This window comes from Labrus bergylta, chromosome 13, assembly GCF_963930695.1.
Source record: "Labrus bergylta chromosome 13, fLabBer1.1, whole genome shotgun sequence".
Lineage (NCBI taxonomy): Eukaryota > Metazoa > Chordata > Actinopteri > Labriformes > Labridae > Labrus > Labrus bergylta.
Window position 1 is genome coordinate 24450567 of NC_089207.1, and position 26696 is coordinate 24477262.

General features: G+C 40.2%; 1 protein-coding gene across 2 annotated transcripts in view; it reads right to left on the bottom strand.

Annotated features, from left to right (window-relative positions):
• erbb4b (erb-b2 receptor tyrosine kinase 4b) overlaps positions 1-26696 on the bottom strand; it is a 317502-nt gene that overhangs the window by 52681 nt on the left and 238125 nt on the right. The window contains exons 15-20 of one of the 2 annotated variants that reach the window (XM_065962193.1): positions 19352-19506; positions 17279-17323; positions 14484-14616; positions 11563-11685; positions 8786-8884; positions 2890-3072 (exon numbers count right to left, since the gene is read on the bottom strand). In XM_065962193.1, the coding sequence (XP_065818265.1) occupies positions 2890-3072; positions 8786-8884; positions 11563-11685; positions 14484-14616; positions 17279-17323; positions 19352-19506 (738 nt within the window). Of the gene's footprint in view, positions 1-2889; positions 3076-8785; positions 8885-11562; positions 11686-14483; positions 14617-17278; positions 17324-19351; positions 19507-26696 lie in introns of both variants that reach the window. The other variant, XM_065962192.1, reaches the window with a different exon arrangement.

Here is a 26696-nt window from a genome sequence, read left to right on the forward strand (position 1 = left end):
AGGAGGCCTGTCACTTGTCAGAGCCTTGGGAGTTCTGTAAGAGACTGCAGAGGTAATGTACATATATATCTATGATTTAAAAAAAAAAAGGAAAATAGTCTGCAGATTATAGGGGTTACAGCCAAGTGTGGGATGAGTTATTGCTAGTACAACAGGTGGGATTATTGATGATGTAATTAGCAACGGCTAAGGGACCCAATTCACATTCAAGTTTTTTAGAAAAGTCCTCTTTAAGGACCCTTTATATCTTGTGTTATTTTTACTTACACGCTCAAAGTTCCCATACTTGAACTTCTTAGTCTACTCTTCATGGAGCTTGTGGACATATAGAACAGTTTCTTCTGATTTAAACAGTATAAATATACTTGAAATATCAACTGTTGTTCACTCACACTACAGTGACAGTTAAGTCGTTTTCATTGTGCCATTTATTTTTTCATCATATGTTCCTGCAACCAACCAGCACCTGAGAACAAAGGTTGGTTGTGCACAAGGTATGCTGTTGGTCATTTCTAATAAACTCAAACTTATTAACCATAGCCCTTGAGGACTGTGTGAACACTAAAGGAGCTGCAGCCAATTATTGGAAACACTATAAAGAAACATGCTTGAAACATACTGTGGTAAATAATAAATCCTCATGTATACACTTTATGAATTATAAATCACTCCATGCTGACAACTGTTCACAGTGGGCATATATTTGCTCATGTGTATATATATCCTGTCGACATCCATTTTCCACAAAGTCATTTGTGTGATGAATTTCATACTTTGCAAGTATTTGTGTTGCGCAGCATGGGAGGTTTGTCGATGTGGCAAGATGTATTGCATGCTCCCATTGCCTTTAATATAAATATATGAAAAACACTTTTTATTGATGGGTTAATATTTTCTCATGCAACATCACTGGAGAACCGGCTTTTGACGGTTCAGCCCAAAAAAATGGCAACAGCAACATTTGTCTGAAATATTAAATCTGGGGCTGCACTGATTGCTGAGTCATTTTTTATTCTGCACCTCTTCATTTTTTAACCCATTACTTATTCCTCTGTGTGTAATTCCTCAAAAAACATAGCACATTTGGAGCTACAAATATATAATCTTACAGACATATACCACCTTAAAAAACAATGGCCTTGTAATGTATAGCTTTAAAAAATGTATATACAGATTATGTAACAATAGTTTGTAGCGCTTATATTGCTATTGTTGTTTTCACATTGTCAGAGATGTTGGTTCACCTCTGTGGAGGTTTTGTGGTAGTTTGTACCCATACCTTACATATTTGTAGACAGATTCAGAGAACGGGAGATCATTGTGGTATCTGTCAGTAGTGCTGCCAACCGTAATCCTGTGCACCCTGTGTGGACATTTTCTTATAATATACAATATTATATAACTTTCTTTCAACAGAAACTTAACTGTTACAGCTTCAGATCCTGTTTTTTAAATGTTATTATTTAACTTTTTTTTGTTGAGTTGCCGTCTTTGACTGTGTTCACTCACCATCTTCATGACCCAAATACATTTGAAGACATATGATTGGTGTAACATATTGTAACTAGTAACAATAACTACATGCTTTTATATCAAAACATGTATGGTGCTGACCTGTAAAGTTAGCTATGCTGAATTCAGTTTATTGTGTGTGCTGGGAAGAGTTTTGTCACATTAGCCAGCTAGTCCAAGATAAAGTCCAGGCGCAATCTAAGATCACAGATATCCCTGGATATATCAGATATTTCCCCCACATAGCAGCAAACATTTTTTTTTTACACACTGATTAGGTGCTTTATATGTAGCATCAGTGCACTGTCTCTCTCTCTCTCTTTCTCGCTCTTGCTCGCTCATTCACTTTGATCGTTTATGTGCGCTTGGGAACCTAGGAGACATAGGTGTCCCACACACACTGGACTGGATCGTGTGTGTACAATGAAATTGAATCCTGGCTGCACCACTGGTATCTGTCACCTATTAATATTGACGACTAGATTTAAAAAAAAATATTATTATGCACTCCAACACCAATGATCCTGTAACACTGAGCTCCCTGCACTCAATACTTTCCCCACTAAAGTCAAGCAAGGCCTTGAATTATTTACTTTGGTTCTGCGGAGAGGCTGGCAAAGGGTGCCACTGTCTGGACTTGAATCCTCCACACATTCACAGACCTCACCCAATATCAGATTCTCGTGTCTGACTTGAAGTCATTTTGTCGACATGGACACAGACTACTTTCTCTGTTGAAGCAATATAATGAGGATCTTGGCATTTAGAGCATGTTTGTAAAAGTATAAGGCAAGTCGCATTTTCATGTTAACTAAAGAAAGCACTATACTGTATATTGGGCAGAGATTAAGTAATATTAAAACGCCATAAGGCACACAAAGAGTTGGAGAAAAACAGACATAACTTTTGTCTGTAAAGTAAGGGCAGAGGGAGAAACTGGTAAAAAAAAACAACAACAACGGATGATATACGATAAAAAACAGCAATGACAGTAGGTGGATCAATACTAAAGGTCAGGAAACAACAGCCAATAATGACTCCTTAAAGACTGAATCATGCAAAATTTGCCAAATACAAGCAAAGTTTTAAGAGCAATTTCTCAATATACTGTAGTGAATCCACAATCTGCAGAAGATATATTCTAAAAGTTTGAGGGCTTTCCAGATTATTACACCTTACTGATTTAGTTATTTGTTTCAACAGTCAAGGAACAAAATAAAGCAACAATGATAAAAACATATCCGGAATAAAGATCCCAAAAGTAATCTTTCAATCGACCAGCCAGGCAGACATCCAGCAGAGCATCCAGACCATCACAAAACTAACCAAGCAAACAGCCAGTACAACAATTTATAAGCAACTTTTGTGCAGTCTTACCTTTGCAATCTGGACACACCAGTTGAGCAACAGCTGGGATCCGATGTTGTCCTTGTGCTCGTGGACATAGTCGAGCAGGCAGCCGTGAGGCATCAGTTGTGTGACCAGCTGGATGGTGGGACTCAGGCAGACGCCCAGCAGGCGGACCAAGTGGGGATGCTCCATGCTAGCCATGATCAGGGCCTCCTGGACGAGACAGATTAACACTGAGGCATGTGGGTGGGAAGGGTTTGGGTATATAATTTAACATACGACACATACTGTAAAACTCAACACGATTAGGCTCCTTTCCTCAGCTGACTGTCAGAAACTCAGCTGTGTTTTCATTTGCATATTGAGAACAAGAAAGCCTATCCTTTTGCAGTTAAGTACCAAATCCGTCATGTGTTTTATTCTTCTTGATCACGTAGTAACAATTAAATAATGTTATAGTTTCTTTCAGCAGACACATTTATCCAAAGAAACACATAGAGAGAGGGAGAGTAAGTACCACACAGGCAAGGATCTCGACAAGAGGAAACAACGTCAGTGCCAACAAACAGCTTCAAGTTAGATTGGACACAGGTGCTGACAGGCAGTGCACAGAGGCAGTCCCAAAAGCCAAATGCCAGAGCATAGGTTCAAACACCCGACAAACTGGCAAAGAATTCATCGACTCCTTTTTCTGTTTAAGGAGGATGTTTTTTTTTGAAGTGGACTGTGAGGCTCAACTAAGTCAGAAATAGTAGATCTTGTTCAAAACCTTAACATCAAAGTGAGTCGCTGCTTCGCAACACTGTCGGTGTGATTTGCAGGGGACTAGAAATGTGGTATATAATATATGTACATATGAAGAAGCTGCTCCAGAATATTATTTATAAAGCTGAAACTTGCTTAGACTAAATGGTATTACGTGTGACATTTCTGGAACAAGAGCACATGTACATCTATATTAGTCTGCAATAAAACATACGACTGTAGCATACAAAGATGTATCATTCAAATGATACAGAAACTACCAAAGCTAAAAATAGACCCTCAGCTGTTTTTGTTTAACGATGCAACTATGAAGCAAACCAAGACACATAAATATGCAACGTGTGTGTGTTGAGGAGATATACACTGTGTAGAGGTTTACTGATCACTGACAGAGTTACAACCAATCCCATGTATCAAACCACTCGCATAATTTGTTCTTGCACTTACTTGCGCCTGCTCATGTGCTTGAGACGGGAATTGATGGCAGTAGAAAGAGAGTAATAATGAGTGTAAATCAGTCCAAAGTTTGTGAGGGACTGTTTGACTGCCCAACACGATCCATTTCATATAATGTGGCCTAGAAATGTTGGTTCATGGTAATCTTAATGTAACTGATGATATCTTAACGTTTGTACACATGGACATGTTTCAAATAAGGCTGAGGGGTTAGCTTATCTAGATTAAAAAAAATGAGAGCCAAGGACCATAAATAAATAAATGAAAGAACCCACCTCGACATCCCTTGTGGGAATTTTTCCATTCCATTCATATTAATTAAAGCCTATTAGTTTTCTACACTTAATTCTACCTTAAACGCAAAGTATTTTAGTCCAACGTTTACATCTTAGTAGTTCACTGACAGAGTATACTGTGGGTTTAAGATTAAGCTATTGCATGTATTTTGATTTGCCTGATTCCTTTTTAGTATTTTAAATTCAATCATGGAAATAAGAACATTACAAATACGATTATCACACCCTTCTTCCTTTGTCAGTTTTCATGTTAAACAAATTAAAACTTAATGGAAAGTTCAACAAATTAGTATCTATTATTTCAATAACTCAATGGAATTAAATAAAATAAAGATTATTAATGTGTTAGTATTACATCAAAACTAAAAACCCATATAAATACTGTGCTTTAAAAAGAGTTTACCCACTTCTCTTTGACAAACTAACGATGGGTGAGATGTATTTTATTGTCTTTAATAATTGTAGGCATAAACTACGGGGCCCCTGATGTCCCAAAAAGTAGAAAATAAATAAATCTGTGGCTCTGTAGTAAACCCTTGTTTCGTCATAAACATTCATATTCGAAAATAAAAGTAAAATAAGTATAAATGCGACAAAACGTGAAATATTCAAGTAGGATTTGTTTTGTTTTTTTAACTACGTATTGGGACACGGTAACACTTTTTCAGAAATAAGGTTTACGCTTCATTTCTATTTCCATTGTATGCTTATTTTGTATTGAGTTTATGTCGGTGCTCTTTGTATTTTTCATACTTGTGGAGAACAATTAGTGAGCGAAACCTTAATGAAAAGAACAGAAGGTAATCTTGGTACACAGGGGAAACAGTAGTTCTGAATGCGTTTTCCAAGGACAGACCACAAGGGTTTATCCTGCTTCAGTGAAAACAAGCCTTGAGCAGAAGTTTGGCTTTGAAAAGGAATAACATACTGTAGCGTGCCCTGTTTCCCTGCAGCTAATATTATGATTAAATGCTCTCACAAACATGCACAATCTGACACACATGTATACGTACATGCTTTTCAGTTTAAGTGTGTATTGTGTTTGGAGCTGGTTTCTTTTGCTTTAAGGGACATTTTAACTCTGTTTGAAAGACGGAGCCTTCATATTCTTAATGCCCTAAGGGGAAAGAGTTGGAACTCTTCACAGCAGAAAGCACACACCCAAACGCACACACACACACACACACACACACACACACACACACACACACACACACACACACACACACACACACACACACACACACACACACACACAAACACAAACACAAACAGACAGACAAATCTACACAGGCTAAAGGACAATCAATCCTCAGTGACATTCTTCAAACAGCCAGTGGCAAGTGAGTGTGGCCTGCGGCTAGAAGGTCACCAGTCAGAATTCCCAGTCCAGCTGGGAGAATATGGACAGTTAGAGTAAATGAATGGCATTCTTCTCTCCCCCTCTAACTACCACTGATGCTCCCTGGAGCAGAAGCTGAGCCCCCAGCTGATCTGTAGTCAATAAAGGAAGGCCGTGTAACTGGGTGAATTTAAACTAAGGTATCACTAGAAAATAAACTGAAACAAATGTTTTAACTGGTAAAAACACAAAATGAATCCACTAATATATGAGTTTCCCCTCTTTGGTTATATAATAATCTGACACTAATCTCCTGCTGTTATATTTCCAGCTCTGAATAGCCAGTCTCATCAAAGTAAAAACTTTTACTATTGTTAATGTTAAGTAAAGCTATTGTATAGCTCAACAGGGCCATTTTACTGACTTCCTTACATTCCTCATCCCAGTAACAAGCAATGGGGGGAAACCAAACAATTGACAAACCATGTAGCAAGTGGCAAACTTGGACAACTTTCTACCTTTCTACATTGGGTAAACAATCTATGCCATGTTGATATGGTCATCTTTGTTTCGCTGCCGCTTTCTTTCACACATTTTTGTTTTGTTTGTCAGAGCCCAGCACAGGATCTGTGGAACATTGTCAGAATGCGTATGTTAGGAAGGGGCACATTGAGGTGTATACATGCAAGGGTGAACTCTAACTCCAGCTGCATAATCCAGGTGTGCTAGTCTGACTTCAAGAAATTCCGCTTCATACAATTTCAGTTGGTTTAAGATGTTTACATGTATTTTACAGGTAGAGTCAGTAGCATTGTTTGTTGCGGCTTGTAAAAACAACATCCTGATTGGGCCCCTCCTCCTGGGCTCATCGTCACCAGTTAGCACTCGCCCACTGCAGGACGTGCAAGTGTCTATTGCTTGTACCTTCACAGCAAGCTACCTGAGAATATAACATATATGTGTTTGAATTGAAAAGCTGATAATTTAGCATGCTAGCAGACGTTAACTGTAGTTCGGCACCTTCCTGTCCAATAGAAAGCAATACAACTCCATGGGTAAAAGCCAGCCGAAGGTTCACCCTCATTTTTGGAACAAGCTGTATCTATGTGGCATTTTGCCTCACTATGATTAGATTTTCTCTTATTTGCCACTATGTCATCATCCGCCATATTTGCCAGTTTCAATGGCATCCTATTGCTGAATTGTATCCTCTCCCAAACTCACCAGCGTCATCGACTGGGGAAAACACATCCACTGCCCACCCAGTAACATCCAGAGACAAGCAAAGCATCATAATACAGACACAGGAGAGGGTTTGTGCAGACATAGACACCACCACACATGCATGGAGACCCATAAGTGATGACTGAACAGCATTACTTTTCAGCATTATATTTCTGTATTTAATTTTTTATAATAAATAGCTACTGACTCCATCTTTAAAAGTCCCGTTTTAGTTGGAGTACCACAACAAATTTGCTTTTTTTTTTACACTGTGTAAATGTACTGAGTGTCACTAAGATAAGACATTGCCACCAGTAATGCAACCTAACATGTTAACACTATCTCTGCCTGTATAGAAAAGGGAACGATATCTCATGCAGATGTGTACTCCACTCATCTACTATGCATTCAGACTGTCACTGTAAGGATGCCCAACACGCCATGTAAATAAGCATCCTTAGCTTTGCATGCACATCCTGTCACACAACCCATCTGGGTGAATGTTCCACTGGGGGCTGTGGGTGAGAATCTGGCTTTGTGTCATGTTATACACACACACAAAGAAAGAAGCAGGTGATATATAGGTGCTGTTTTTAATACACAATTCTGATCTGGACAATTACTGCATTTATAAAGGTCTGACATTTCTCCATCGAAGATGCTCCTGGGGATGCAGCTCTGATATAGATCACACTCACCATCAGTGGAAATGTTCTGTTAAATTTGAGTTATAACAGCTGAGTAGTCTGTTGCCATGGAATCAGTTCAAGCAGAGTCTAAAGAACTATTTCTTGAGTGGACAAATTATATCCTTTTTGAATCGTTAAAACATGTCCTGGTGAAAATGATTATTGTCTTTACTAGGTTCTCATGTAACAGTGGGGATAAAATACAGTGAGTGGGTTGTTATAGCAGAGGATGAATGCTCATCCTGTCTGGGGTTCATTTGGGTACACCACCTTATCCTTATCACTTCCTCTACGTAGATGCACCTTTATTTGAGAATTGATGTGCATTCTGTATAGATCTAAATCTCTCTCCCTTATTATGGGATAACTTGACGACACCATCTGTTGTCTCCCTACACGTTGACCTATCATTGCAGATATCTTGCCCTCTGATTGTCAGACAAGCTGTCCCAGCGCATAGAACATTAAATTACACACACGTAGGATTTTCATCAAAGATGTCCTGATAAAAATAGAAATGCTAACACTCCAAAACTCTCCCTGTTAGACTGTCAAACTAAGTGCAAAACATGAGTGCAATTGGGTCACTTTCAGTGTGTGCGCGTGTGTGTGTGTGCGTCTGCGAGTGTTGATGGGTGTTATTTCATCTGCATTGCATCATCACAGGGTAATAATTTTGATTTTTTTTTTCTCCACTTTCCGAGCCGAGCTGTGAATGTTTTATAAATAGGGCCTTGTGCACTCTGCTGGGAGCATTGGGTAGAGTATGTGTGAATGTGGTTGTATGGAGGGGTCCTTGGGGCCACTGATGGTTTCAGCTCTGGTGTCTCAGCTTTGGTCTCAACAAATTACTGGGTATTTGTTTTAGTCTTCCCATTAATACGTTCACAATTCTGATATCCTGACATTACTATGTGTAAAAGTATCATTTGTTCCCTTAATGTTGTATTTACTGGACTCACTTGACCAATCAATCACCATTTTAAATACCACAAAATAAGAAAGTGTGCCTTGAGAAAGAAGGTTATTTGGTTAAACCAGGGTCTTTGTTTAACTGTGGATTTACAAGTTCCAGCCAATGGAAAACTAGCAATGAAAAACAACAAAAAGGGAACAGGTTTTGTTGTAATTTGAATTTTCAAGATACTCACGTCCATGAACTCCACGTTAGCCTTGGGTCCTGTGGCCTCATTTAGGATTTTAATAGCAACTGGAATCTTCACTGTTTCACCCTCTGGGATCCAAATACCCTAAAGGAACAAACACAACAAGATGATGAGCTTTTATATGAAAAGAAAAGGCACAAAACTCCCATTCACCAACAATTCACAACAACAACAACAAAAATTTGTTAGAAACAGGAAAAATCCTGACTGAGGATTTTGACGATAAAATAATCTCCCATATTCTCATGTCAATGATAATATTCTGAATTCAGGGTTATTAAAGGCTATTTTGTCCTTCAAAAGTACTTGGGCAAAAACTATTAAATCCTTTTGAAATGTCTAGGGTCAGGTGGGACTACAGTGATTCAGCAGCTGCCGAAGTGGTCAGAGACAACCAAAGAATCAAGTGCCATTTGACTTTCGCCAAATATTTTTAACGTGTTCAACTTTTGTTCTGCCCTTGTATAACTACATATCCCAGGTGACAGCAGGCTTAACATAACATGTAATAAATCAGTTCATCTTTTTCTGTATAGCAGCAATTCATAACAATTGTTATCTCAAGACACTTTACAAAAGAGCAGGTAAAAGACCTGACTCATGTTATGTTACAAAAGAGCAGGTAAAAGACCTGACTCATGTTATGTTACAAAAGAGCAGGTAAAAGACCTGACTCATGCGCATGCTCTTCTATGATATGATATACATCAAGCCACAATATTCTATCAATTCTCAAATCACTGTAATGATCCTAAGAGTATCGTTACCGGAACATGTTTATATTTAGAGCATGTTCAGTCACTGATCGTTGCTAAATTACATTGACTATGCTAAGGGAGTGTGTTACCAAGGCATGCATGCCTGTTTTCTCGTCTGCCTGATGACGGTTGACCGGTTGATTGAGTGGATGTAAGTGTGTTTGTGTGTGTGTTTGTGTCATTCATTGTGCCTCAGGTTGTGTTGGCATGCATTGGGCGGCAAGATATGCCCCATATCCCTCTCCTCTGAGTATTTTTAACTCAGAGAGGTCATTAAGATCTCTGAACTTGAACTAATGGAGTTGAACTTGTCACAGTTGGTGCTGTCGTATGAATTGCATTTCTGCTATAGCCTTACACTATGCCTCCAGGATTTTTTTTCCTGATATATTTTCCTGTTTGTGTTCACCAAGTCTGAACGTAGATGTGCTTTCTATCTCTGACTGTAAAGAGAAATCCTGACAATTCACAATCTGTCAATTCCTATCTATACCAATCTACTTGGGCTTTACTTTGTTCTTTCCAATGTGCCAAATCTAATTCCTTAATGTTGCTGTGAGGCTGGTCAGAGTGTGTCTTGGGGGGCGGTCAGCCTCAGCACTAAGTGACATAAAGGACTCTTTTCTTGGCATAGCTTTTGGGTTTGGAGGGCTTTTTGAATAGAGGTTGTCTCTGGGGTGGATTTAAGTCAACATGTCAACACTTCCCAATCAAAGCACATCTCTTCCAGGTCAAGGTCAATTGTTCAACTCAGCTATGTGAGGCGCAAGCAAATGCCTCTTTGCTTTGGTGGTCAAATTGATCAATATCCTGTGAAAGCAACCCTTTAAGCAATAAAACATTTCACTTTTGTTTTTGGTTACCAAAAAAAAAAAAACATTAGGAAATGCATCTTATAAACCCCAGTTGTCTACAACTGTGTATCTTTACAAGGTAATGCTGTTAACTCTGCGTTAGTGTGAATCTAAGGTCAAACATTCCCCATCTAAAGGTGGGACATGTGGTGAACCTTTACATCTTGCAAATCTCTAAGTTTAAGCAAAAACCTTCATTGCATCTTGAATTACCTTTTCATTGACTTCACAGTGTTTTCTAGTGTACATGTTCCACCTCTTCCTGCATACTTTTGTGCACATATAACAGAGGAACATTGCTTTAATGGCTCTACTAGTGGTCAAAATCCCACAGGTCATCTTCAAGGGTTTAAGCTCTTATAATTATATAATCACATTCATAAAAGAGAGATGAGCTGCACAACAAAACACTCAACTGACAAGTTAATCTGAATGCTGACCCTTGAGTGATGTGACCTCTGAGATGTGCCTGAAATAATAAGATAATACAACCAAGCTGCTTCATTTCAGTTATTTTTTATTCCACTCACACTGGCTACTGGATCTGAGCACCAACCAACTGTTCCTCAACCCTTAGAGGATGCAGATGCAGGGGAAATTCATGTACCTCTCTGATGCCTATGGCCACCAAGGAAAACTTCATGGGTCCTTGGGCTCACCCGTGAGACTCTGAGAGGACCATATAGTCTTACACACTGAGAGGAGATTCCCAAGGGATATGTGCAAGAGGGAGGTTTGAAAAAGGACATCTGCGCTCCTGCTACTAAAACCTCTGACCCAGAAATGTGCTTTAATGTGAAAGCATGGATTAACAAGATGACCAATACGCATTTTAGTAAGACACAGTCTGTTCTTTCTAATTCCAGCAGTGTCTGTCTTAACCTCTCCCCAACAAATCATCACACTAGTTGTGACCTCAGCTCCCTCTTCACTGTAACCCCAGGGGTCTAAGTGTCTGCTATTTCTTATCCTTTTCTTCCCGTGCCTCCAGCCTTCCATCTCATTTCCGATCACTAATTATACTGCAATCCATCTTTTCCTCTTTTCAAGAACACTCTATATAATGGGATATTTAAGATTATTCTGGACTAGTAGCAACTGAAACGCATGCAAACCCTAACCCCTTACCCTTTTTTTGCGCATGCTTTACCTTGTAAACAGTCCCAAAGGCCCCAGAGCCCAGGATCTTGACTCTTTTCAGTTCTGTCTCTTTCAGGATGCGAAGCTGGGCTTGGTTTGGTGCTGTTCCACTGGGTGTCAAAGGCTCCACCAGCTAAAGACAGAAACACAGAAGACAGTCAGTCAGTCAGTCACTGCAACCCAGACCCTGTAACACGAGCCCACCCAATGAGATGATCTCATAAAAGCAGTCATTATGGCCTTTTACAAATGAGTCAAAACACACCATTTGTAAATAGAAAATCAATATGAATTATGATATTGCTGATGTTGTCAAGCAATCAATCACAATATAGTGAATAAAATACTATGTTCAGGTGTATACACAGTTAAATGTTATAACTCAAAATCCCATAAAATCAATCCCCAAAACACACTCTTTATGATTTTTTGTCAATATTCAACATTTCAACAATGTTCCCTTGAAACTGCGGCAAAACCCAACTTTAGAAAAAAGTGACATCATTTTCAGGAAGTTATGCTAGTAGTAGTAATTTGAATTTCTGTAATTACTGTCAGATCATGAGTTGCAATTACATTTAATTTCCCAGTGCCTTTTGCTTCCAAACTTAAGTCTCAACAAGTATCCACCCAACACTTCAGATGACTACTTCAGGGTTAAAATGCAGCTTTGTTTTTCGACAGGAAAAACCTAAACCCTGCAGTGCCATTTCCATTTTTACAAGTGAAAGATTTAATGTGATCAGAGGAGGGACATGGAAATAGGAGATGGAAGAGGAAAGGAAATAGGTGGGGGAGGATGATAATTGTGCAGCCTGAGAAGAAGTTGACACTTTTGTTGTCTCATTACTGCTCAAGTGGAGGAATGAGCAGATTTAATGGCATGAGAGGGGAAAGTCTCGTATCTCGCAGGGGAAGATGAAGAGGGAAGGAACTGTTGCAGAAAACAACAACAACAAGGCAACACGGCAAAGAAGAAGCGAGCTGCTGAATTAGGCCGAGGATGCAAAAGCATGAGAGAGGGAGCAATATTAGGAGAATTAAGAAGAAGAGTGGTAGATTAGTGAGGGAGGGCAGAGGGAGGAAAACAGGGAGGGAGTGTAAATCAGCCTGGCTGTGGTCGGCAGCTTCTGTCCCTCTGGCTCGTGGCTACCGTTTGATTAAAAAGAAAATGGCCATTCTTCATTTAAATAGAATAACAAATCAGCTTCTGTGGGGTGTTGAACAAGACGAGGGGGGGCAAACACATAAACACACAAAGATACATGAGACGATACAGATGTCTTTAAAAAACATCCATGCACACACCCACAGAAAACCCCATTGGATGCTATTCCATTGTGCAGGGAGCTGTCCAGGGTACTGAAAATGTTCAGGCCGTATAGCAGCCATAAGGCAGCGCATTGGAGCTGTCCAACTTCTGGCTGTAAAAGACAGTGCTGAAACAAACCAAGAAATGTGTAGCCCAGTCCTTCAAACTATGACCTTTCTTTAGTTGTTTTATTGAGCTACAATTGAGAACAGACGGGTAACAACAGACTTAATGGTGGGGAATCCTCCAGGCATTAGTTGCATTCAAATAAGATAAAAAGCAGTGAAAGTGGAATAATCTTCATATAATACAGCATTGCTGCCTGAGTAGAAGTGAGATACAGCTGCCATTAATAAAAGTGCTTTAATGTGCACCTTGCTCCTGATTGCTCTCTGAAAAAAAACACATTTACTTAATATCGCCTACTTAATGAAATTGCATCAGTTTTGGCAGTTAGTGGCACATTATGTCTTAAAACTAAGAAAAACAGCACGCCTCTCTCTCATAGAGGGCTGTTTTAAAAGCTTTATTCATTAGCTTTAAGGTGATGCAAGATACTCAATCTGTTTTGTTTTTTTGCCAGGATTTATTACTTTAACAAGCGTACATATAATTAAATGGTAAGAGTATAAGTGGAAGCCATAAGTAAAAAAAAAAAGTCAAATAATATAAGAGGGGATATTGTTTCAGTGCTTTTTTGTCATCATATTGTTAAAGCTACCAGCTCAGATACTTGACTGATACTTGTGCACTCTTAAGAGAGAGAAGCAGCGAAACAGGACCTTATTCTCACAATGCACACACAAGTGCATCAGATGATGTACTCTTCTTGTTTTAACTGGAAGAAAGAGTGCTTTCTCCTCTCCCCTAATGGTGTGGTCCCGTATACCTCTCTCTGACACAAGTGTCCTCTACAGTACAGTATGGTGAAGCCAACACCTGAGCCCCTTGAGTTTCTGACACTTTCTCCTCCTCTGCAGGCATCATCTGGGGACATGGAGTCTCATTCCCTTTTCTCCCTCTGGTTTTTTTCCGTACAGTATTTTCTATAAGTAAAATACACACACACACACACACACACACACACACACACACACACACTGCTACACTAAGACATCCAGACTGGTGAGTGCACACAAGGATGGAACCTTACAGCTTCAGACACATTCTTCCAGCTCATGCTATGTTTTGATCTTGTTTTCTAATAAGACTTGTGGGATATTTGTCTTTTAAAACTGTCACTTGTGCGCCAAATTTGTCAAAATAATCACCCTTGTTGGATAAATCTTGCAGTTTTGAGTGCTCTTTAAACTGATTTTCTTTAATATTTTCCACCTCTCATTCCTCACTATAATGTCAATGCCTCTGATACAGTAGTCCCTAGGCTACAGTTAAATTATAATGCCGGTATGATGCGATATAAGAGCTTTATATTGTATTTGGTACGGCTAGATTTCTTAGGAAGCATCTGCACGGGGTTAACTTCAGAGTTGGGCAGAAAAGAAAGAAGTTCCCCCTTAAAAATGTCACCAATGATTCTCAGTCATGCCCAGTCTTATGACATTATCTTGCAGGGCTGCAGGCAGCAAATTCTCTTTTTCCTCCACTTCCCTGCTTACCTCTGTCTCCAGGAAGCGGCGGAGGGCTCTCTTCTTCTTAATGTTCTTCCGCCGCACAGACACCGCTACGCTCAGCACCATGATCACCACCATGAAGAGGCCACCGATCACCCACGCTGCGATCAGAGGGGTTCTGACGACAAGACAAAAAAAAAAGGAAGGTGGGGGCAAAAGAGAGGGGAAGGGGGGGGGGGGGGATGAGTAGATGAAGAAGACAGAAGAGGTTGCAGGGAATAAGGGAGCATGACACATTATCAGCACAAGGACAGAAATGGAAAATGGAGGAATTGGGGGGTACTGGTTGGCGTCATGCTCATAGCCACAAGCACAACAAAACAAGCTAGCAAATAAACGAAGACACACAGAGAGACCATGTCGGTAAAGCATATGCTCATGTTGGGGGATCCTTGAAAGCTTTTTCACCTTTCGTTTTTCTCTGTTTTTTGCACTACGCTTCATCTGCCTACAAATATCCCTCGGTGCCCTCTCATTAAAATTGAGGCTGAGATCAAAAACATGGAAATAACCATCAAAGCGAGTTTGCAGAAACACACCATTGCTGTCATTGGAAATCAAGTCTCTAAATAATTTCCCTGATATGCACTCCCCCCCCCCCCAAAAAACAAAAACAAAAACAAAAAATGTCTACAGAGCTGCTGCACAAACGACCTGGAAGAGTTGGCTTTACCAGCCCACTGCCCCCTTCAGGCTTTAATAAAAGACCTTCATTTGGTCGGATCATTCGGGCTGTTATTCAGGACTTTACACCACGGACTGCAAGGATTCAGCCCATTAAATGTTATCACAGTTAGCTAGCTTCATGGGAAGTGAAGAACTCTGTATATCCCCCATATCTCTCCTCTACACAGGGGGGGGACACTACTCTGAAGACCTGTAATGGGATTTGGTACAGAGCTGCTGAAAATTAGATCCCATAGCAAAAAACATGCTGGATGGATAAATTAGCAGATGTGTATTCTTACTGCAGATATGTTCACACAGACGATAAACAACAAAAAACTCAGAACCCCTGTTTGAGGTCATTTTGACAGAAGATCCTGAGAGATCTGCAGCTGTATTGCTACAGAATGAATACATATTACATTTAAGAGCACACTTTGTCATTTATCACATCCCAGAGAGCTTCTTTATGTGTCCATCCACTATGAATACCCAGATATCAGCTAGCAAGAAAGGCCACTGACATTATGACACATGACCAAACGTCATTTCAGCACATAAAGAGCCTCTGTTGATGACTAATTCAATCTGCACGCTTCAAAATACATATTCTTTCCAACAGACAGGATAAGACTCAGGTCTTCTCTCTAAATTAACCCAAGACATCGAATTCTAAAGATCACCCAGCACGCGTCCTCTGTATATGGTCAGTGATGCATGTGAGCACATTTAATGCAATCTTTCTCCACCATTACTCCAGAATCTATAAATACATGCACAAATAGCCAATCAGGGAGAGATATAAGACAGCAGGCAGCTCTGATTTTGAATCAAACATTTAAGGTACTAACACATGTAGACATATGAGATAAGATATTACTTGTAACTTTTATCTATTCAGAATACTACATAAGTAAGTGACTGGGAGTGATTAACCCAGCTTAGTCATAATATACACACAATCCTTCTAAAAGACACATGTAAATGCCAGGTTTAAGGCTTAGTTTAATCATGTATTACTGATAAGCCACTATCTGTGATGCTCCAAAGCTGATGCCTCCAACAGGTTACAGATCTACAAGGTTTTATAGCACACAGCACAACTGGAGGTTTGCTAGGTGGTCTCTGCTGTATCACAGCTATACGGCTATCTAAGATCTGATTACGAGCTGATCTGTTGACCAGGTCTGCTGATAGCTAGAGTTTCCCTCTGGCTGCAGTTCCTCTCTATCCTGTTGGTAGTGCTCAAAAATGCAGGTTTGAAAAATTCATATCGGCCAAGAATGTATCTTTGGAAGTTATATTATTATTTTTAGACTTCAGACTTTCTTGTCCCCATGGGGAAATTCTTCTACACAGCACAGTTAGTGTCAACACAGACAAATAGCACAACTGATGGCCTCATTAAAAGTTCCTGACACTTAGTATTGATCAGTAAATACCAGTTTGTTATATCTAACAGGCACCGTATCAGAACAAATATGTTTCCATCATTGCACACTGATTGAGGACATTTGAAGTCAAATCCTCTATCAGCATTTCACTCTCCTGGCTGTCCCTCTGCCAATCAGCCTTTTCTTTTTTTGCTCTTTTAAAGTCCTCCTATAAACAACACTCACCCTAAGCGGCACTTGATGCCAAACTGTTTCTGTTATGAAATCTTGCATTCCATTTGCTGTAAACTGTTATCGGCATTTTATCCGCCTTCTTTCCCCCAGGCCACAGAACAAAAGCTAAAGCGCTATCAATATATCAAGAACCAGGCAAATTCCTTGTGCACATACACACACACACACACACACACTGATACACACTGATACACACACACACATGCACAAACAAGAAAGCATGCACAATGAGCATTAAGGACACTGACAGGGATTTTGGGCCTTAGAGGGCTCCATTAATCTGATACTTTGCGTACTTTGATTCTTTTGTGCTTGTCTGTGTGTGTGTGTGTGTGTGTGTGTGTGTGTGTGTGCGTGCGCACCTGTGCATGCGTCCAGAAGTGTGCTCCCTCCTGTGGTTACTGGTGTGTTTGTGTTTGTGTATGTGTATGTGTGTGTGTTTATATACTATTGAATAGAGGCAATCCACAGAAAACAATTTTGTACCTGTCCATCCATCCAATACAGTCTTGCAGTCTTGGTCCAATGCACCTAAGTAAACAAATACAGGACAAACAAAGGTTAAACAAACAAACTTCATAGTTTACCATGAACTTTACAATTAAGAGAACCTGTTGTCAATGAGCAAATCAAAATAACAAGTAGTATAACAGCATACCCTGAGGTTCGAGCACTGAATTACTGCTTTTTGGTCTTCTTAAACAAATAAAATAAAAATCTATTTTGTAAACCCTTTTACATAAGATTTGGGTATGTAAAGATTTTGTAGGAGTGTGTTACATAAATGGGTGATTCTTCTCTACAGTCCACCTACACTAGTACTATAGGCAAACACATCGTGGTCTTTCATATAGAACGAAGAAGACCAAACTGACACCCACAATGGAATACTGCACATCTCCGAAATAAATGCTCCCGGTATCCTTTTTCTACTCTTTTGCATTTTATATTGCAACCCATGTTACGATAAGTATAAACTTCAGCAAGCCTATGAAAGGTGACTTAAAATGACTAACAACATGAAGACAGATCTTTTGTACGCCTGGACACATCTTTGGCAGCTGTCAATATTAACAATATTTGAATATATGAAAAATGTCTTACGTACTAGGGAATGGAATTTGTTAAATTGCATATTAAGAGAAACAATATGTGAAACAACAGGATGTTCTGTGATTTGGTCACAGGTAGCTGTTTTAAAAGGTCTTTAGCCTACTGTGCAGGCACCTTCAGAAAGAGAGACAATCTGCCATCAAAGCGTAGGTATTTCTTTGTGTCTCTAGCGGTACCTTGAGGACAGCGAACTGAACATCATCACTTTGTATCAGAAATGTGATTGATTCACTTATTCGACTTGTGCTGCTCGTGCTCGTGCTGCGACTCGACAAGCTAACACAGGCCAGAATCAATAGATTCTTCTTATCTTTACACATAATCCTCTGTTGCAATCTGTCAAAAACATAGCATGCCTGCACCTGTGTGTGGACGCATTTAAGTCACAAAGAGAGGATGTTACGTGTTGTATCACAATAGCTCCTCATCTTATCCATAAACGTTGACAATTTCACCAGTCCTCCCATGTGCACTGCACACCAATGGCATCGTAAAATACATCTGCCAGACTCAATACGACATTCAGAATTTGTCGGCTGGATTGAATGTTTAGAAGGAAGAGGTAGTGGTTACATTCTCCTCTATGTCCTCTTTCCCTTTTTTGTCTATTTCTCTTATCTCTGCCTCCCACTGCTTGTTTTTTTGAGAGTCTGAGCTGCTTATGAAGCTATACCTGTGACAAAGTGTCAGCCTGGTGTTTTCCATTTACGACTACATTGCTATGCTTGGGCGAGCTGGAGGCTGTCACTCCATAGAGGAGAAATAACACTCGAGCAAGTGACATAAACTCCCCGTGGAGTTAAATACAAAATCATGTCGTACCAACCCTTGTTGAATATTATAGTGAGCAATCAGTGGCTATTGAGCAGCGGAGAGTAGCATGGCACTTCACTGATTCCCCTCTGCTTCATTCTTCCTCTGTTGTTTCTCATTCTCTGTTTGCCTTGCTATGTGTCCGTCTTTTCTTGCAAGATGTTGGATCATATTCTCATGTTTTACACGAGTATCCTCTAACAACTATATGTTACAAATTAATGAACGATGAAAGAAAGATGTCTTCATAAGAACATCCCTGTAGTCACTGCAGAAATTGGCTTTTGGAGATTCATACAAGCATCATCGTAAAGTAGAAGGTGTGGGAATCCTGTTGTTTTAAGACTGTTTAGGTGTTAGTTAGCTGAGAAGACCACCAGTACACTAGCAATGCTTCCCACTTGAAAAAAAAATGGAGATTAATAAATTAGCAAATGCATTTTGTCAGTTTGTCAGCCTGGTCTCTTAATAAAGTTGTATTCTGCAACACAACCAATACTGTACTCTCAATGGAGCAGGGTCAAGGCACTTTGCAACGGGCCAATGGTCCAAATTTCCCTGTCAAAAATAAATCAACAGACACTGACTTTTGAGTTGTGGACGATGTCCCTTCCGTGTCCTGACTGTACTCACCCCTGGGTGCAGTTGGAATGGCACGGATGACATTCATTGTTAGCTTCTGCGTACTTGAAGATGAAGCTGTTGGCGCCTTGCAGGCCATCGGGACACTTCTCCACACAATTAGGGCCGTCCTTAAAATGGAGGCATTTCACACAATGCTCTGGGCCCTAAGGGAAAGTGTGGAGAAAAGGTGTTGTTTTTTTACGGATGTGCATTTTTCATTTAAAAAAAAAAAAAAGACAATGGCTCTGATGAGAAATGTGTATGGTACATTTTGATTTCCCTATCAGCAAGGTATTCATTTGATTTGTAGCAAGGATCTTACTACTCACAATTATATATATATAAATATATAATTTCTCATTATGATGAAGATGATGAGAAAAATAAGTTTGACTAAGCCTGATTCCAGCACGTATGATGTAGAAGAGTAAATGCTCTTGAACAATCAGACAGACACATACGGCTTGTGAATCGAGGATCTGTTTATTTCTGTCTGAGCCGTTCTTTTATAACATCCCAATCATCCTTTTATGGGCAATCATCAAACTGAGCAATTACAACACGTGTGCTATATAAAGACCATTTCCTAGAAGTTGCATGGACAGACAACTGGTCTCTTAACATGAAAGACTGTGTGGGTATGTGTGTACGTGTGTCTTGTGTATCAGAACACGATCATATGACTTGACTAAATTCAGAGGTTAGATAACTATTGGTTTGTGCCTGTTGCTGTCCAGATTGTGTGTTTCTGTTATGCTTCAATCATTCAAACGACAGCAATGATACTTAGAGTATTAGATTAAAGACATGATAAATGTTTGTAGTTTGTGGCAAGTGGAGGTCATGACAACTCCCAGAATTCCTTCTCCTATTTTCATGTGCTGTTGCGTCGGAGACCGAAACATGTCTTTTTGCAGAAGTTAAAGATTGAACTGCTGAGTCTACTCTACCCTTGACTCATTTCAGTCATAGGTGTTCAGCTGACAGTTTTCACTCTCGTTATTTAAAAGTTGTTGTAGCGAGGATGCTATTACAATACCTGACAACCTGAAGTTTGGCGGAAAGGACAAAACTGTGGCACACATCAACAAGATGATGTATCTGCTGTTGCCTCAGTTTGTTATATAGACTGATTGATGGGTATATTTCTACATCAATAACTTGCCATGTGCAGGCCTTAGCAGCTTTATGGATTAAATTGTTGTGCTTTGATCCAAAGAGGAGCTGAGGCTGGAGAGCGGAAGTGAGATAACGGGGAGCTAAAGACAGGAGGTGAACAGAGCGAAAAGAGAGATGAGAACAGTTGGAAAAAAAAAAAGGTACTGTAGAGTAATAAGTGAAAGTGAGCGAGCTAGAAAGTGGACGTGGATGCAGAATAGTACACCAATGGGAAAACAGGCATTAAGAGCGAGTGAGATACAGAGTGAACAAGAGAGAGAGAAAGAGGGATGGGAAGGAGAGAGCAGACAAGACGTATAAAGCAGTGTGAGCGGAGCAGGCAGATAATAACCATCGCTCACAGCATACACAATGACCATAACAATTCGCTGAGAACAGGATTTATGGAGCTAATATAGGCAAAGGAGGAGGCAGGGGAGGGGAGGATGAGGGGCGAAAGAGCTCTTCAAGACGGGCTTCGCATCATCAACAGACCTTAAGAACATCTCACTGACAAACAACATTCACACACACACACAATGGACGAGGGGAGAGTTAATCAACAATGATGCCTCTGAGCACAGAAACACTCACACTCACAGTACAATATAATGTAACAAGCATGCATTAACATATACTGTAGTGTAGACATTACTGAAAAGGATAAGACACACACACACACTTCCCTATAGTACAAACAGCTCACCATAAAAACTACGCCAACCAAGTGAGGGCTGCAGCTGCTTCTGGTCTTTTGAGAAAATACAATTGAAAATCTACTTCACAGCCTTTAATCAAAGTGCTACATCGTTTTAATTTTTTTGTTTTTAAGCAATTGCCAGGAGGGGAGTTGTATAGTAGGCTTGATTGATGACACACAGTTCTACAATTTCTACAGTTCACTTAGCAGACGCTTTTATCCAGCGACGTATATCAGAGAGTAAGTACAACACAAGCAAGGATATAGAAAAGAGGAAACACGGTCAGTCAGTGCCAAGTAAGAGCTTTGAGTCCGATCGGAAACACAGGTGCTGACGGGCAAAGCACAACATCGACGGCTATTCTTGAGAGTTCTAATCAGTATAGAAACCACCTTAAAATCGTCATTATCAAACAAAACCATCGTCATCATCATCAATATTATCAATACCACAAGTACTTTTCTTGCTAAACAATGGATCACAAGGAGAAAAGGTGACTGCAGAAGCAGAAACCTATCCTATCCTGAAGAAGTGTGGCTGAGTGCTTGTTAGTTCATAGCCTAAAACAGAGTGTATGCATTGGCATGCTAGCAGTCATGTGTGTGTGTGTGTGTGTGTGTGTGTGTGTGTGTGAACATACATTCACTCCGGTATAATTATGCAAATTGAAAGTCTCTCAGCTTCTGCTGGCTTTAGCGTTCAGTCTGGCTCTTTACTTTTATGAGTGTCTTCCCTCCTGTGGTTACTGGTGTGCGTGTGTGTGTGCGTGTGTGTGTGTGTGTATGTGTGTGTGTGTGTGTGTGTGTGTGTGTGTGTGTGTGTGTGTGTGTGTGTGTGTGTGTGTGTGTGTGTGTGTTTGTGTGTATCCAATAATCTCATCATATCAGCAAGCTAAATTATGTGACAAGGCTAAACAAACATTGCTTGGTCCAGCAGGGTATTTTAACATCGAAGTCATAGCGGTGATGCACAATGTCACGACCGGAGTCCCCTGTTGTGTATTTTAAATTGGTCTGCTTCTGCAAGTTTGTGTGTGATCTTGCTGGATTGGTGTGCGTGTATGAATAATTCCATCACTTCTATCTACCCCCCACCCCTTCCCCTTTTTTATGCACAAACCATGCTCAGGAGGATTGGCAATTAATCTTCTCTGTGTCAGAGCTCACAGTCAAGACTTTTCACAGACAGCCACATAAAAGGCTTTTCCCAGGCATGATCAGGTACATCAGCAAAGATTTACAAGATACTTCACTGTGATATAATGCAGCGACCAAGTCATCACGTGCTGCTCCCCTCACTGGACTCCTTTTAATATACTCCCTCACTAAAAAGTCACAACCATAATAACAATGTTTAAGCATTAATGATGAGGCGGAGGGATAAAAAATGTAAAGGAGGTGGTGTGGAAACAGAGGGACAAGTAGAAAACAGATGGACCCTGCCGATACCAAACTCTGCAATTCCATTCAGCAGCATACGGTATACTTTATAGAGCATCCAGCAGCTCCTAGTTGTATTTGGATATTATCTGTTTTATTAAAGTGAACAGTTTTACACAAGAGTTTGTGGTGGCGTGCGAGTGTGTGTGTGCAAGCTACAATGTGTTTGACGTTCCAAGAACATGTGGTCACTTTGTAGAAAGTGATATGCAGCTGGTGCAAATCACATTCGTTAAAGAAGATAATGTTAATAGAGTTCATTATTACACGTCTTCATAACTTTTGAAAAAAAAAACGTTAAGCATATATTTGATGTGTGGGAAAGGGGAAAAGAGATAGAGGAAAAGCAAAAGTTGTCAGCAGAGTGTGAATAGTGAAGTCTGTAAATACAGGATGAGGACGGAGGAATTCTGGAGACTTGATTTGCTCCACTTTCTTTCTTTATCTCATCTAAACACGTACAACAGCGTGGAAGCCAATTCAGCAGAAGCAACTTTAATTTTTTTTTCCTGGAGCTTTGAGATAACATTAGCTCTATCTTACTACCCAGGATACCCACTGACACCATCCTTTTTTTCACATCTTAGAGGTGCTTTATTCCATCATCTCAACTTTTCAGTAGTCCGTCAATCTCTTTACATCTCTGTTGTCTGTTTCTGTTTTGCCAAGTTTTTTTTTCTCTCCAGAAATTCACATTTATTGAGGTTCTAGGAAACCCTCATCAAAAGCTCCTAATTCTACCAATTCCTTGTCGTATTTCTTTTATTGAAAGAAATACCACAGTCTATCAGGAGGTGCAGTGACACTTTTTGAGTCATTTTTTTAAGTGGACAGGCACAGATTCAACCAACACAGACCTCCACTAGTTTAAAAGGAAAAATCAATCTTTTTAAATACAATGACAAATTACCTTCAGTGTATTTAGAAAAATAAGCGAAGAATGCATGAAACTTTCTCCAGCATGACTTGAAACTGGCAGATCTCATTTCACTGGAAGCCTTTGACCCTTTGACTATCTTAAACGCACAGTATTTAAAATCCGCCGCCAGGGGGCTCACGCTTCCTTATGTGGCGGTCTTTGACGTAACACCCGGTGTTCCCTTGGCAACGATAAGACGGCAGATCCCGTTACATTTATAAAATTTGGCTTTGATAACTGTCTGAAATATTTGAGGTAATGTAAGTACTCAACAAAAAGGTATAACATAGGCTTAGTCAATTTATATTTTTATTTAGATATTTATTTAGACAATGTAAACATTGTCATAAACTTCTACATACTATACCTTTTAAAAGACCTTCAGACAGTGCCTGTGATTTTAAAGTGTAATCTGTGATTACAACGTCCGCACACATTTTAATTGTTGTTTGCGCTTAACTTGTTGTATGTGAACTGTTTCTTAATCATGTCAAATTTATTAGGACGTGTGCTGCTGCTGCGCTCTTTGGCCAGGTCACCCTTGTGAAATAGATCAATGGGTTAATAACCTGGTTAAATAAATAATAATGATAATACCAATCTAATAAAAATCTGTCTCTTTACCTATACTGATGAGATTGATCACAAGCTAACATTGCATTGCGGAAATACAACACAATATTGTGATATTTATTATATATTTTTTGCCTTTATTGGAGAGATCGGATAGAGTCAGAAATCAGGGAGAGAGCGAGAGTGTGGGATGCGAGTACTAACCACTGCCCCACCAACCCCATAAAAACATTATGATATAATGCTACAAGTGGTGGACGTCCTGTCAGTAAGCCCTGGATGAAATATGTCGGTTGTCGTCTATGTTTTAAACTTCAACTCTACATTTTGCATGAGGATCACAAATCACTCAAATCTTGTATTTCTTTCTGAAAATGTCTGCATTTAATTGATTCCCAGAGTTGAGCTGAGCTGAGCTGTGGTCTTCAGTTCCTGTAATCACCTGTAAATATGCTCTATTCCCTCAGTATAGACACAGCAATCAATTGGCTTGTAGGAGATGAAATAAGCAAATCAATCCTGTTAGTCTCGCTGGTCATCATCAGAACCTTCTTTGGATCTACTATTATCACCTACTCTGTGTAGAATGTAGCTTGTGTTCATGCCTATCATCACATCTCCATCTCTCTCGCAGAGGGCATTAAACCTATTAAATCACTGTGTGTAAGCTCTAATGTAATTGCCATGGCCTTAATATGATTGCTATAATCCATTTGTGTGAGTGTGGTGGGCATGCCGCATCTACGTGAGGTCCAGCTGCCTGTGGCCCTGAGACATTGCCATTATGGATTTGGGCTTGTGTAGTGCTTTTCTACTGTTCTGACTACTCACTACAAGTCACATCTACCCATTCACACACTGAAGGCAGAGGTTGGTGAGTAAAGTGACCATCAGAAGTAACTAATCCCATTCATACACACTCATACGCTGCTGGGAGCAACTTGGGGTTAAAGTGTCTTCCTACACATCGGACATGTGCCTGCAGGAGCTCGAGATCGCACCCCCCCATATGACCGACTCGACCAACTGAGCCACTGCCACCCAATTGAGTTTGTGAGTTTGCATGTAATCTAACCCTGCATCTGAGTTCTCTTAAAAGCTGTTCCCTCGATCCTCACTCCTCAGCCGAACCGGAAGTAGTTCGAGACCCGCCATGTTAAGGAGCGTCCCAAAGCTTGCGTAACTAAAGGGAGGAGAGACGATCAAGGAGAGAGGAGAGAGATCTGAGGAGCGATGACCGAGGATACACGAGAGCTGACTTTATGGAAGTCTTTTTACTGACAGGCACGCCCCTTGATCGAATATCACTCATTGATTGGACACTGCAGCGGATCAGACTTCAATGAAATTCATCAACATCAGTGGAGTTTAATAACTGAGAAAAGATGGACATTAAAAAGACACTAAACGGACACATTGGACATATTAACAGACTGTTAAAATCTGTGTAACATCAGAGTCAGTCTGTGACGCTGTAGAGGAAAGGACGTGTCTCGTGTCTCTTAAAACATATTTCCTCGTTCCTCTCTCCTCCGCTTCGTTTTGTTGCATCTCTCCATGCATCTCTGGTGGGAGGGACTGAGACACAAGTGGAGGAGGCAAATTGTAGGACGCTTGGATGCAATTAAGGGAACCGAGATGTACCCTTACTCACACATTTGTGTCCTACCTTCCTTTCACTTGTCCTGAAGGTGAAGTTCAGGGCCGGGAGGTGACAAGCGGACACTAAAGATAATCAAACCAACTCATCTCACACAAACACACGATACCAAGCAACCAAAAGATGCTAACTTAAGTGTGTACTTCAGAAGCTTGTACACTTACACACAAACACTCCAGTGCTTTTAGTGTAGGGGGAGGGGGACAAATGTTCCACCCTTCTAAACTACATCTGGCAAACTATGTGACAGGGTGTGATGGGACACAAAAGACAGTACACAGCCCCTCTGGCTTGCTTCTGTCGCAAATCATCCCTCTCGATCAAAACTGTGAGATAAGATTTTAAGAGAAAGCACAGGGTCAGGGGCCTCACGTGGCTGTGGGTGTAGTGTGTAGGAGAGACAGACGGAAATGAAGGTCAGGTTCTTCAAATGTACAGCTGCGACCAAACAATCCTTCAAACTGCTTCTGTGCTTCCCAGTGAGCTGATTTCAAAGAACAAAGTTTGTAAAGAGTACATGTGCGTTCTGGAACTCAATTACTTTTCATAAAAGAAAGGGAAATAAACGGCTGTCCCTGAATACACATCTGAAGCTTCAAATAAAATGTAAAAAAAAAAGCAACAACATGTTCATGAACTGCAAACGAACATGCAGTCAATTAGCATGCGATATCCTGCAGATCTGGGCTAAAACAATCAGTTTTACCCTTTGAGTCTGAACACGAGACATAATCAATAGAACGGCTGAAAGGCACACTTTGTTTGCTAATACAATAATTAATCATTGTCTGAGATGACCACAGGGAACGTCTGCAGCTCCAAGTCATTCGGTTTGTGGTGAGTGACGCAATACTCTGGCCTTGACTTCTTTTCTTCACAGGTTCCAAAAACGGAAAACAGCAAA